At 40.2% G+C, this 13,644-nt stretch overlaps 1 protein-coding gene and 1 pseudogene across 3 annotated transcripts in view; one reads left to right on the forward strand and one right to left on the reverse strand.

Moving 5' to 3' along the window:
* Nucleotides 1–13,138, reverse strand: part of PHACTR2 (phosphatase and actin regulator 2) — a 134,646-nt gene extending 121,508 nt beyond the window's left edge. The window contains exon 1 of one of the 3 annotated variants that reach the window (XM_047101800.1): nucleotides 12,915–13,138. In XM_047101800.1, the coding sequence (XP_046957756.1) occupies nucleotides 12,915–12,960 (46 nt within the window). In that variant the 5' untranslated portion in view covers nucleotides 12,961–13,138. The remainder of the gene's footprint in view (nucleotides 1–12,914) is intronic. The other 2 variants (XM_047101799.1, XM_047101798.1) reach the window with 2 other exon arrangements.
* On the forward strand, nucleotides 8,128–8,472 carry LOC124528289 (NADH dehydrogenase [ubiquinone] 1 alpha subcomplex subunit 5-like; annotated as a pseudogene).
* Nucleotides 13,139–13,644: the final 506 nt, after the last annotated feature.

Consider the following 13,644-nt stretch of genomic DNA (forward strand, 5'->3'; position numbering starts at 1 on the left):
ACTCAGCAGGCCCTCCTCAGAACACCTTGGGCAAACAGTGGCCTTTCCCGGGGGAGGCTCAGAAACCCTTCAGAAAAAGCCTGTAAGAGACCCCAATTAAGACTGGAATTTACTTCACACTGGGCAATGTACTGCAAAATAGGCACATCGTTGAAAGGAAAAAGACCCCTGAAATAAAAACAGGCAAAAATAAAGAGTCAAACGTTTCCAAAAGGAACATATGAAAAGAATTTCTAAATAAATGATTGCTTCCTTTTGAAGTTTTCAGGATTTGCTGCCCACATTTCTAAAAGAGAAAAGGTCTCGGCCTCCTTTTTAGAAAATATATTTGACTAAAATCTTTCTTACAGTCCGTCCCACGCATTATTAAACACCTGTTCTAATCCAGCCCCTGCTCTGTCGCTTTGGTTCCTCCTTAATTAGCACACAGCCACCTCCAATGAAGTTTACAGGTGTCTTCCTAAAAAGGCAACTGACTCAAAATTCTGGGTCCTTTCCTTAAACAGCAATTGTCATTCTACAGATAGCTTCTTTCCCTTTGAATGTAACCGTATTTACCTCAAACCCAACTCTTGCGGGAAATGAATTATTTTGCAGTTTGTAATATTAGCAAAATGTATGTAAGAGCAAAAAAACTTCTGGCAACGCGATTTTCCCAAAATTGTCCTTGACAATGGGAATACTTGCTCAGGAATAGGACATATTAATGACCAAATTCATCAAGGCATTGGGTACAGAACATCAGTGTGTTTGAACTGGACATTTTGTAACCTCTACTTCACGTCAAGAGAAGTCACACATTGTTAATGAAGAGAAAGCCTTCATCTGAAGCCACTTTTTAAGACACTGCTAACCTCCAGAGGATGTTTCTCACATTAAGAGCCTTCTGGAATACTTGCTAAAAATGCAGATTCTGAGACCCCACTCCAAGATGGATTTTGCTATTCTAGAATATGTTGCCCAGAAGAGAGTATTTTTCCCAAGCATACTAAGTGATTCTCACAATCAGGCAAGTCTGTGAAATATCATTATTACCTCAGTAAACATATTTTTAAATTAGTCCATTCAGCTATAAAACGTTAAACTTTCATAAAATATTTTTTTAGACTATAATAACAAGAGCACGTCAAAGTTGAGTTCTCGTGTGACAACTGTTCAAGAAAGTCTTTTGCAATTAATTCAAAGCTATTTGCTGAAGAGAAAAAAACTAATCTACATAAAGAGAAAATGTTAATGGTGATTAATTATAAGTGGCAGTGGATATTTTTACATATTACAGTAAGTTTGCCTTGCTGCCTTACGACCCAGCCAAGCTACTGAGCAAGCAGAAAGACAAAATAAAGATGCCTTCTTATATAGTAGGTCTCAAAAAAACCATGCCCCATGAGCTTTTCTCAAGAAGCTACCTGTGTGCTCTGTCTAAATAAGGAAATAGACCCAGAAAAAAATAGACGTTGATCTAGGAATCTAAATGTCCAACACCAGACGTAAGTGGAAAGACTCCCCAGCCTGATGTGAAGAGAGATCCAGGGAAACAGGCAGCAAGCTTAGAGGAAGCCACAGTCCAATTTGGTTACAGTTCTTCAAGATGAACTTGACAGAATAACAAGTGTTTGAACATGCCGAGAAGAGATTTACATAACTGGGGGAAGATTTAGGGATGAGTATGCAGGACCCTTAGCAAGCAAACAAAAATACCAGTAAGGAAAGCAAAAGCCATGCAGGAAAGAAAAAGTAATCATGGTTTACCACAGGCTTAGCTATCATCAACTTTTTACACAGTTACACAGAATACTGTTCTAATCAAAAGTACAGTGGAAGAACGCTGGGAGGATGAGAACAGTTGGGAAATGTGTGATGGAGGGGGGTGGGTTGGCAGGGGTCAGAGAAAGGGTGAAAAACGAAGCTGTATCTTCAATTTCCAAACTGTGAGTTCAGTGACAATGTGTCAAACTGAACAATCGATAATTAACAAGTAAGCGTGCTATTTAGAGACTGGAGGTAAATACTGAAGAATCAATTTAAACAACTGCACTATTTATTCAATAGTTGTGTCAAGCATATACCTCAGAATAAGGCAGATTAGGGAACAAGATAAGGTCCCTTAGCTTCTGGAGCCTAGGTTCTAGTGAAGGAGGTACTGAAAAAGAAACATGTAAAGAAGCAGGATAGGGGCACCCGGGTGGCTCAGTTGGCTAAGAATCTGACTCTTGATTTCGGCTCAGGTCATGATCTCATGGTTCCTGAGATCTAGCCCTGCATCGGGCTCCCTGCTGAATAGCTTGGAGCAGCTTGGGATACTCTCTCTCTGCCCCTCCCCCCCCCCCCCCCCCCCGCACCCACCACTCTGGCTTGCACGCAGGGCATACTCAAAATAAACAAATAAACTTAAAAAAATATATTTAAAGAAAAAAGCAGGATTATCTGAGAGATAAAAGCAAGGAAGGAGAAAGAACTGTGGCTTGAGGAGCTAGGCAGGCTTCTCTGAAGAGGGCTGGACAAGGAAGGTCTCCATGAAGCTGGCAACTGAAGGAGTAAGCTTTGGAAAGAGCTAGCCACAGAGTGTCCCTTTCATCCCAGACAAAGAGGGAGCAGCAACTTCCAAGGTCACAGGTAAGAACAAGCAAGGCTTGTCTGGTGACTGGAAAAGGGAGTAAGACTGTGGCACGAGGGGGTGTGGGGGGAGGGGCAGGGGCCAAGGATCAGAGAGGATCCTGTGGCCTTGTGGGCCAGAGTAAGAAATCTGGATTTCATTCTAAGGGCAATGGGAAGACGCAGGAAGGCAGTGAGTAAGGAAGTGATGTGATTTATGTTTTAAAACATTACTTTGGCTGCTGTGTGGAACACGAATTGCAGAAGGCTGAGAACAGAAGCAGGAGACCAGCTCCAGCTCACTACGGTTGTGCAATGACTGTGGTCAGGGCCTGGATGGTGGCAGTAGAGATAGAAGTGGGTGGACTAGAGAGACATTTGGAAAGGAAAATGTACAGGACACGTGGATGGTTCGGTGAGGAGAGGAAGGGAAAACTCAAGGAGGCCTCCTCAACTTCCAGCTAGAATGCATGAGGTGGCTGGAGGTATCATTTGGTGACATGTAGAAAGTTCAGGGGAGAAGGGATTTGGCAGGTAAACTCAAGCCTTCTGTTTAGACCTCTTACCTGTAGGATGCCCATTAAGGACCCAAGCAGACCTGCCCCATAGGCTCTAGCATATCTGAGCCTAGAGTGCAAGGTGAGAGCAGAGTTGCAGATACAGATGTGGTCATCGCCCCGCTCCCATTTCTCCAGCCACCCCCCAGGTCGGGAGTTCACTCCACCTTGCTGGATTATCCTAGCGGACCTCTTGGCCGTGGGGAGGTCTCCCCCAGGAAATCCATACTGTGTGCTCGGCAGGCAGATTCATCCCCTGGGGCAAAGCTGTAATCATTTCTCATTTGATAAAAAACCTTCAGTGCTTCCCACCGCCTGTGTCCTTCTTGCCTTTCAGAGCCAGAATTCTTGTCCCCATTCTGTACTTTCTGGACTCCCTCATTTGTCCCCACAATTCTCCAGGGGTCCCTTTCCTCCCACTTTCCTTTCTGCCCATCTCCACTAAGCACAGACCCTTGTGGGCAGGGGCTATGTATGATTTCCCTTTGAATCTTCCCCCATGGCCCAGCACAGAATCTTCCGTGTAATCACTTCATTTTTTTTTAATTTTTACAAATGTTTATTCATTTTGAGAGAGGGAGAGGGAGAGGAAGGCGGGGAGGAGGGAGGGAGGGAGGGAGGGAGAGAGAGAGAGAGAGAGAGAGAATACCAAGCGGGCTCTGTGCTTTCAGCGCTGAGCCCCTATGCGGGGGGGGGGGGGGGGGGGGGGCTGGAACTCACAAAGAGCAAGATCATGACCTCAGCTGAAATCAAGAGTCAGTCCATGACTGAGTCACCCAGGTGTGCCAGTAACACCTTACAAAATGAGCCAATTTGCAGGAATATATCCACCAAGCACATACTGGCACAGCTTTCCAGGTTATTCCTAAGCAAAACACCACTTAAGTCCCTCCTTTGTCAACCAAAATTCCCTTAGTGTTAATGGCTGAAATGTTATACTTGCCAGAAGGTTTATATGAATAAAAACATCCAGCCCCTTGAAACAAAAATAAATGGAGGCGTAAGCAAATATAAACGATAACAGAGCAAACTTTTAAAAGCAATGTTATTTGCCCATTCCCTTCTGGGGAACAAAAACTGTTGTTTTTGGTTTGGGTTCCCCTGCTCAGATAGCGGTGGGATAGAGAGTGGACCAGAAGTGTTTATTTGCTTAAGACTATTTCTACCTCAAGAACACTTTTACGTAAGTTGAGTCCCCACTAAATATGAATCTTTACTCCCAAGAATACAGACTCCCAAGAATGGGCAGTTAGCCCATTACACTGAAGTCCCTCAAGACCAGAAAGGGTGTTGGAACTTCTCCTTTATTCAAGTTAAAGAGGTTTATTTAGAGGATCAACAACCCAGAGTCCTTATCTCCTGCCCTCCTGCATTAAGTAGGCAAAAGGTGAAGTCTGACTCCCCCACTGATTGTTATCCTCTCAGACTTTGGAAGATAAAATATATTTAAGCTAAAAATATTTGGAATATTATTCATTGACCAGACCTGATGAGCTGTGGACCAAAGAGAAGTAAATGAAATTCAAATTTTTGCTCATTTTCTCTCCAAGTGAGGGACATTTGCATTATGATCAAACAGACTAAGAAAATTAACCCCCAAGAGAAGATGGCTATAAGGACCTATATTTTTGTTTTCATCATGGAATTCACAAGAAAAAATAAAGTGGCTGCAAAACAGTCAATGATTTTAAAACTGAGTCTGATTTCATGCCAGCTAGAGAAAAGCCAATACGGTTACAGGGCAACTCATGGCTTTAATTCCAGCGGCGGTCCAGGCAGACCCTGGATATGAAATCCCTGGCCACGATCATGTCCAAAGCAGATGAAAGCAGAAGCTACCACACTATTCCTCATAAATGAATTTCCTCTTTCTCTCTGTAGATTTTTCTTCATGCACATATTTAAAAAATAGAATCATTATTTTAAACCTGCCTTTTTATATTATGTTATTTATTATATAAATCACTTTTCAAAATTATGTTTTACACCATTTTTAAGTAGCTTATTCCATCACATGATTGTTTCCCACATAACTGAAAACATTTCTTGGTGTTCAACTGCTATTTCCAATTTTTGGCTTTCATAAACATTACCCTAGTGAGCAAGTAATTATTTCCTTTACAATATGCTCCTAAAAGTGGAACTGCTGGGTCTGGGTGTATGCACATTTTAAGGTTTTTAATCATCAAGCTGCTCTTCTGATAGGTTGTACCAATTTAAACTATCACAAGACAATCATCTGAGAATCATTCTAATCCTTGCTCAGTGCATACGTGATCGATAGCATCTTTTCTTTTTTTTTTTTCATTGAATTGCTAAAACTATTTCATATACCAATTGGTAAATTATGTCTCCTCTCTGGTTAAGTAATGTGGGCAAGGTAACTCTTGTGCTTTAGTTTTCCTCATCTGGAAAATGGGGATATTAATAAAATTGATGTTGTGAGGAGATTAAAAAGTTAATTTTTAATAGTTCCTACAGTGAATTCAGTTTCTTATTGATTTCTTTTTCTTACTGATTTTTAAGGGCCTTAGTCCATAAAGATATTAATTATTGTTTTCAATATATTTAATGCAAATATTTTGTCAGGTTTATGATTTCCTTTTTCAATTTTCTGATGATGGGGCTCTTAGCTATGCATACGTTTTAAAATATCATTAAAGCATTCACTTTAAATCAGAATAAGTTACAGAGATCCAATATTCAAATACAAGAAAAATAGAAAAGGAAAGCGTAACTCTTTAGTTTGTCAAAAAGAAAAGGATTGATAAATTTGACTATGTAAAAACAGGAGTTTTTATATGAAAAAAATAAATTTAAGAGGTAAGAATAACATAGAAAAATATAAGCACAAGGCTAATCTCCTTAAAAAAAATCTCCACAAAAAGCTGCAAGAAAACATAAAATAAGGCTATAAACAATTCAGAGAAAAAGAAATACAAATACCCCACTTCACTCATAATCAAAGCGAGATATCCCTTTTTGCATATAGACTGACATGGGTTTTTGCAAATTAATTATGCATAACATTGTGGTCAGGTACAGTTGTGTAGAGTGTTCACTGCACAAGGACATCTAGGCAAGGAAGTATGTTGGGACTCAATTCCTGCTAATGTTCCACTTGTTAAATCATGTGCCTGCAGGGCGGCCTCAACCAGAGGGAGGGACTTCAGTTTCTCACAAAGCACTATACGGTCTAAGAGAAACCCTGATACTCCTGTGGTGTTGGTGAAGAGTTCAAAAATGGAATTCTCATATACTAAGCAGCCTCTTTGAGAGTAATTTGGCAAAGTCTACCAAAATGAAATATACAAATCTTTTGACTCTACAATTCTAGGATTTTATTGGTACACGTAGTTCAAGATGTTCAGATAAAGATGTGCATTTCAGCATTTTTCATCATAGCACATACATAAAAGAACCTCAAAACAATCTAAAAATACAAACCTAAAGTATAAAAACATTAAGTTCTTTTAAAAAGCATGATATACCTACAGATTATAAAATTGCTTGTTTATAAGATTAAAGAGATTCGGTGCCTGAGTGGATCAATCCTTAAGCATTTGAGTTCGGCTCAGGTCATAATCTCACAGTTTGTGAGTTTGAGTCCCACACTGGGTGATCTTAAGCCCCACTTTGGGTGAGCCCTGTTCTCTGTCTCTCTCTCTCTCTCTCTCTCTCCCTCTGCCCCTCCCCGCACCCATGCGCGTGTGCTTTTTCTCAAAATAATAATAATAATAATAATAATAATAATAGATTAAAGAGATTGATATGGAAATATTTTGAAGTTATATTACATGAAAAGCTCAAACTCTAGAGCAGTAAATGTAGTATGTCTTGCTTGTGTTTTCATAAAGATACATACTTGAATGAAAACTGTCTGAAATGGGGGGAAAAGAGTTGTTCATTCCAGGTTATAATTGGTAAGAGACTGAGGTCTGGGGCGGGGGTGGGGTGGGGGGAGTCAAACTCACTTTTAGCCTGAATCACCTTGTAAAGTTTGACCATGTGGCATGTTATTTTCATTGAGGAAATTAAACTCTACCCATTTTGCTTTCATGATTTCTTCTTACAGAGATCCAGGTTTACACAGAAATGGATAAGTATTCTGGGCAGAAAAAAAAATAAATCCTTGACCAAAATATGAAAACCTAGAAACACAAATACATATAGATTCCATCATGGCCTAGATGCGATGTGCAAACTTTATTCACTCATTCCTTTGTCTCCCCAAAATCAAAGAGTGGCTTTCTCTGCCCTTTTAACTCAAGGGCTGAGGGGGAGCCTCAGGGGGGTGGGGTGGTGCTGAAGAAACAGCTACTAGATTCAGATACCACCCTTCAGACAACAGAGCCAGAGTATCAACCAAAATTCTTGATGTAAAAAACAAACAAACATAACTCTCATTCATATGATCATTGGCTTAAATCAATTGGGCTGTTCATTGATTCAGTCATACATTCAACAAACATTTATTGTGTCCAATCTAGCATGCCTTATACTTGGCGAGGGGAATACTTAAGTCTCAATGCTTCTAGGGCATGAGGCCAGAGGGTACTAAAACCACCCTATTTGGTGACATATCTGTTTAGCCTGTGCTTAGAAATAATGGATCTAGTCCTTAATGAGATACTAGCAAACCAAATCCTGCAACACATAAAAGGATTATACACCATACCCAAGTAAGCTTTATTCCAGGAATGCAAACTTGGTTTAACATCTGAAAATCAATTAATGCTATATTAATAGAATGAAGGACAGAAAACACACAATCACCTCAACAGAGCCACAAAAAAAAAAAAAAAAGTCTTTGACTCTTGCATGATAAAGATGCTCCCAAACTAGGAATAGAAGGGAACCTTTTGATAAAGGGCATCTATGAAAAGCCCACAACTAACATGAAACTACATGGTAAAAACTGATTGTTTTCCCCCTTAGATCAGGAAGAAGACAAGAATGTTCACCCTTGGGCTCTGTCATGGTGGGTTTGCTATAAAAGACCATCAGCCTTGTGGGACTGGCTATATGTCAGAGTCACATGAGAGGCTAAGAATATTGTAAAGTTTCTCAATGTTCTTCAGCAAATTCCTAAAAATACAGCATATAGAAAGTATACAGAATAGATTACAAATGAGAAGCTGAATATGGTTAAAGCAGAATCAGGTGTTAAGAAATTCAAAGACCAACTTCAGGGTGGCCAACTATAGGAGTGATTCTTCAGGCTGAAAATGAACTAAGTCTGGCAAGAAAAATGATACAGTGGAAATCAAGGTAGCCTTTAGAGGAAGAGACTCCTGCCAACCAATGGAAATGGCCAATATAATCATTATTAAATGACTAGTGTGGTGATAGAAAACCAATGTAATTAAATGTTCTGTTATATTAAAAAAAAAAAAGAATGTCCACTCTTGGCACTTGTATTTAACATGATAGTGTATAATGAGTGAGGGCAATTAGACAAGGAAAAGAAGACAAAAGATCTTCAGATTGGAAAACAAGAAGTAAAATTATCTCTATTTGCACATAAAATCTTATATATAGAAATAATAAGGAATGTACTGAAAAACTATCGGGACCAAAAAAATGAGTTCCACAAGTTTGTAGGGTATAAGATGAATGTATAAAAATTAATTTTTGTATATGATATGCTAGCAGACAACATTCTCAAAATGAAATAAGAATATAATTTCATTTATAGTGGCATCAAAAATAATAAATATGCAGGGATAAATTTAACAAAGAAGGAGCAAGACTTCTATGCTGAAAACTACAAAACACCGTGGAAGGAAATTAAGGAAGATTTCTAAATAAGATCTAAACTTCTAAATAAGATCTAAATAAGGTCTAAATAAGATCTCAATAAATGGAAAGATGTTCATGTTTACAGACTGAAAGACTTCACATTGTTAAGAGAACAATATTATTCAACACAATCCCCATCAAACTCCCAGCTGGCTTTTTTGCAGAAACTGACAAGCTGAATGTGAGATTTATATAAAAATGCAAGGAGATTAGAATAGCAAAAAAATCTTGCAAAAGAAGAACAAAGTTAGAAGACACTTTTCTGTTTCAAAACTTGCTGCAAAGCTATAGTAATCTAGACAGCACGGCTTATTAATAGACATGTAGATCAACAGGATAGAAGTTCAGAAATAAACCTTACATTTACTGTCAGCTGATTTGTGACAAGGTGCCAAGACAATTCAATAGGGAAAGAGTCATCTTTTCAACAAATGGTGCTTGACAACTAGATATCCACATGCAAAAGAATGAAAATTAGAACCCTACAATACACCACACATAAAAATTAACTTAAAACAGATCACAGATCTAGGGGCACCTGGGTGGCTCAGTCTGTTAAGTGCCAGACTTCAGCTCAGGTCATGATCTCACAGTTGGTAAGTTCAAGCCCCGCACTGGGTTCTCTCCTGTTGCAACAGAATCGGCTTTGGATCCTCTGTCCCCCCCTCTCTGCCCCTCCCCTGTTCAAGCCTGTACATTCTCACTCTTTCTCTCTCAAAATAAACAAATAAATAAAAGTTAAAAAAAAATGTATCACGGACCTAAATGTAAGAGCTAAAATTATAAAACTCTTAGAAGAAAACTTAGGTGTAAATCTTCTTGACATTGGTTAGGCAATGGTTTCTTAGATAAGACTACAAAAATACAAAGAGAAGAAAAAAAGGTGAACTGGAAATAATCAAAATTTCAAAATTCTGAATTGCAAACCATGTCAAGAAAGTGAAAAGACAACCCACAGAATGGGAGAAAGTATTTGTAAATCACATATCTGGTAATGACTTATCTCCAGTATATAAAGAATTCTTTTATCCCAATAACAGGAAGTCAAGGGGCACCTGGGTGGCTCAGTCAGTTGAGCGTCTGACTTTGGCTCAGATCATGGTCTCATGGCTTGTGAGTTTGAGCCCTGCATCAGGCTCTGTGCTGACAGCTCAGAGCCTGGAGCCTGGTTGGGATTCTGTCTCTGTCTCTCTCTGCCCCTCCCTGACTCATGCTCTGTCTCTGTCTGTCTGTCTCTCTCTCTGTCTCTCAAATATAAATAAACATTAAAAAAAATAGGAAGTCAAATTACCTAATTAAAATTGGGCAAAGAATCTGAATAGACATTTTTCCAAAGAAGACATATGGATGGCCAACAGGTACGTGAAAAAGATGCTCAATGTCATTAGTAATTAGGAAAATGCAAATCAACACCACTATGAGATACAACTTCACATTTACCAGGACGGCTAAAATCAAAAAGATAAATAACAAGTATTGGCAAGGATGTAGAGAAACTGGAAACTTCATATACTGCTGGAGGGAATGTAAAATGGTACAGCTGCTTTGAAAAACTGGCAGTTCCTTAAAACATAACATAAACATAGGATTACTATGTGGCCCAGCAATTCTACTCCTAGAAATATACCAAAAAGAAATGAAAACATATGTTCACCAACAACTTGTACATGAAGTTCATAGCAGCACTCTTCATAGAACCAAAACCTAGAAATAACCTAAATGTCCACCAACTGATGGAAAGAGAGAGAAAATGTGGTATATTCCTATAGTGGGATGTTACCCGGCAATGAAAAGAAATGAAGGACTGATACATGCTACAACATGGATGGCCCTTGATAACACTATGCTGAGTGAAAGAAGTCAGTCACAAAAGGCCATGTGATGTTATGATTCCATTTATATGAAATGTTCAGAATAAGCGAAGAAGATTTGTTAATCAGGGCTGGGGGTTGAGAGGGATGGGAAAAGAGACTGATGGTTGCACAACACTGAATATACTAAAAAATAATGAAGTGTACATTTTCAGTGGGTGAGTTTGGTATGGTATGGTAATTATGTCAATACAGCTGTTCTTTAAAAAATAGAAATAATGGCTCTAACTGCATGTTTTCAGAAATAATGATTAATGGTCTTTCTAAAACTTTGAGAAATAGATGCAGCCCTAAGCTGAAAGGTTCAAAAGAGCCTAAAATCAAGAGTGAAAAGCAAGCTAACTTGTGGCCTGTAATGATTATTTTACAAAAGCCCAAATCAAACATCTTCTATGGTCAAGCATAACTTTTTATTTTAACTCACTTTCTATATAAATCGGTTGCACAATTTCTCAACATGATTAGTCATTTTATAGGGAATTATAGCAATCTGGGCATTTTTCGCTATACTGGGTAAGAGCTAGAACAGTCATATTTTAAGATTCTATTCTGCTTCTTAGTGATCAGTTATGCAATATTCCTTGCCCTTTGTAAAGGCAAAATTCACTTTTCTAATATTAATCCCAACAATATTTTGCAGCAAAAGAACTAAGTCCTGGGCGTACTTTATAGCTGTTGTATTTGAGTACGGATTCAATTCTATGCTTTACCAGTGCAGAAATATAAAATATAAACTCTTCCTTACAATGAAAGAAGCCACACTGTTTTTAAAGTAAGACAAAGGAAACTAAGCGTCATTTGCACAAGATAGTTTACTAAAATTAAGATCCTAATCAACACCCCCCCTTCCCCATCCCACCCATCCCATTCCCAAAGGCGTCAATACGGAGTCTCTGATGTTCTGGTGCATTGTATAACCCCTGTCATTAACAAGAAGGAAAGGTGTGATCTATTTTAGGATTTTGATTTCTCTCCTTTGTAGAGGGTTCCTCCTTTGGCGACATTAACATAAGCCCTAGTAAAGCTTATGATTTTTCAGGGTGTGAAGCAGCGCAGTATAAACAAACCCATGTGGGGGTAAGTTGGAATGATAGAATGCTATCTAGCTGGAGACATCCTGGAGCTGATTAAAAAAACCTTCATCTGTGCCCTGTCACTTCCTTTCAGCAAGATCCTGTTAATGTTTACACAATTTTAAAAGTGTATCAGATATCTCAAGGAATAACGTAAATGGCCCCTTTGAGGTTGTTTTTTTCTTTTTAATGTTGATGGAAAAAATATCAAAATAATACTTTTAAATTTATTTCATTATCCAATTACAAATAACGCCACCAAAAAGTTGTTTATCCCTACCCTGCTGGAGAAATGCCAAACGTACCTTCCTTCCCTTTTTTTTAAGAAAATGGAAAAAAAAAAAAACCCAACCCAACTTAAAACAGAGGATTGTAACTCAGAAACGTTACACACGATTCCTTCCATAAACTGAACTTTCAGCCCTCGGTAACTGAGTTGGTGAGGTATGTTTCCCCCAGTTTTGTAGCTTTGGGGTCTAACATAAAACAGATTATCTTTTGAAACGATTAAGCCTTTTTAAAGTTAGTTTCTAAGTATTCAGAGTTCTGCCAGGATTAGAGGAGGCAATCAGCACGTCTACTCCGAAAACAAACCATAAATCAGTTGACAAGCTTGAAAGAATTCGGTTCTAGTCTGTTCGCAAGCCAAGCGTAAATACAGAAAAACCTGTTGGCACGTTTATCTAGCTCTCTAAGTTTCCCGTTCTAAAAACACCGCAATACGCAAATGGCGTTTCTCGTAACTTTCAGGCTCCGAAGAAATTCAGATAAACACCCAGGCGAGGCATCTCGTGTGGAAAATGGAGCCTGTGCCTTTAAGGTAAAATCGGCTGGATCCCAAAACGCATTCCACTTCTCCACGACAAAGAGTTTGGGGGAGCGCTACCTCTCGGGTTTCTCCGACGGACTTGGCGGGTTCGGGCACAGCCCGACGTGCCGCCGAGCCCTCGGCCGTCCCAGCTGCCCTGAGCAAGCCCAGCGCCCGCGCGGCCGGGGCGCTCCGTGCGCCCGGGACTCACCGCTGCTGGGCTGCGGGGACAGCGTGGAGACCGAGGTCTGGCCCATGTCTGGGGTCGCGGGGCCAGGTCCGGCGATCACGCGGCTCCTTTGGTCCTTCGATCATGGGTCCGCTCGCAGGCAGGTTTCCAAGCGCTCATTTTCCGGGCTGTGCGGAGCTGCCCGCCAGATCCCCTCACCTTCTCCCCGGCGCGGGTCTCCCAGCCCGGCCGGCCGCAGCCGGCGAGGCGGATCCTGCCCAGCGGATGCCTGTCATTCCTCTATGCAGATTAGCTGGGGTCAGGGGTCACGGGGGAGGAGGGTGGGGAGAGGGCGAGGGGGAGGGGAGGAGGGGAATGGGCGCAGGGGGACGAAGTAGTGGGGAGGAGAGAGGCCCCCGGCAGGTCCCGCGGCGCCCGCGGGGGCTGTGAGACCGGCACCCCCCCCCACCCCCCAGGGTAGTAGAGAGTTCAGGCGACTCCCGTTTAACTTAAAAGGTTCAATGTCAAATGATCCTTTAGGGCTGGAAGAAAAGGAATTAAAGTACTTAGTCACGGTACTTAATTTAACAAAATTTGTTTCTTTAAAGTTGGTTTCGTCCTCACATTCTGTTAGCAGTCTTGCAGCACTGTTTGATGTCTGCTCTGTGTAGGGCTTTTCTCCTTTAAAAAATTATCTTCCTTTTAACAAACACAATTAAAAAAAGTTCGTGTCCTCAGTTATGGAGAACAATAAATCTGGAAGATGGATCTA

This window comes from Lynx rufus, unplaced genomic scaffold, assembly GCF_022079265.1.
Source record: "Lynx rufus isolate CCGP_SWC_20201006 ecotype Redwood Valley unplaced genomic scaffold, mLynRuf1.p SCAF_6, whole genome shotgun sequence".
NCBI lineage: Eukaryota > Metazoa > Chordata > Mammalia > Carnivora > Felidae > Lynx > Lynx rufus.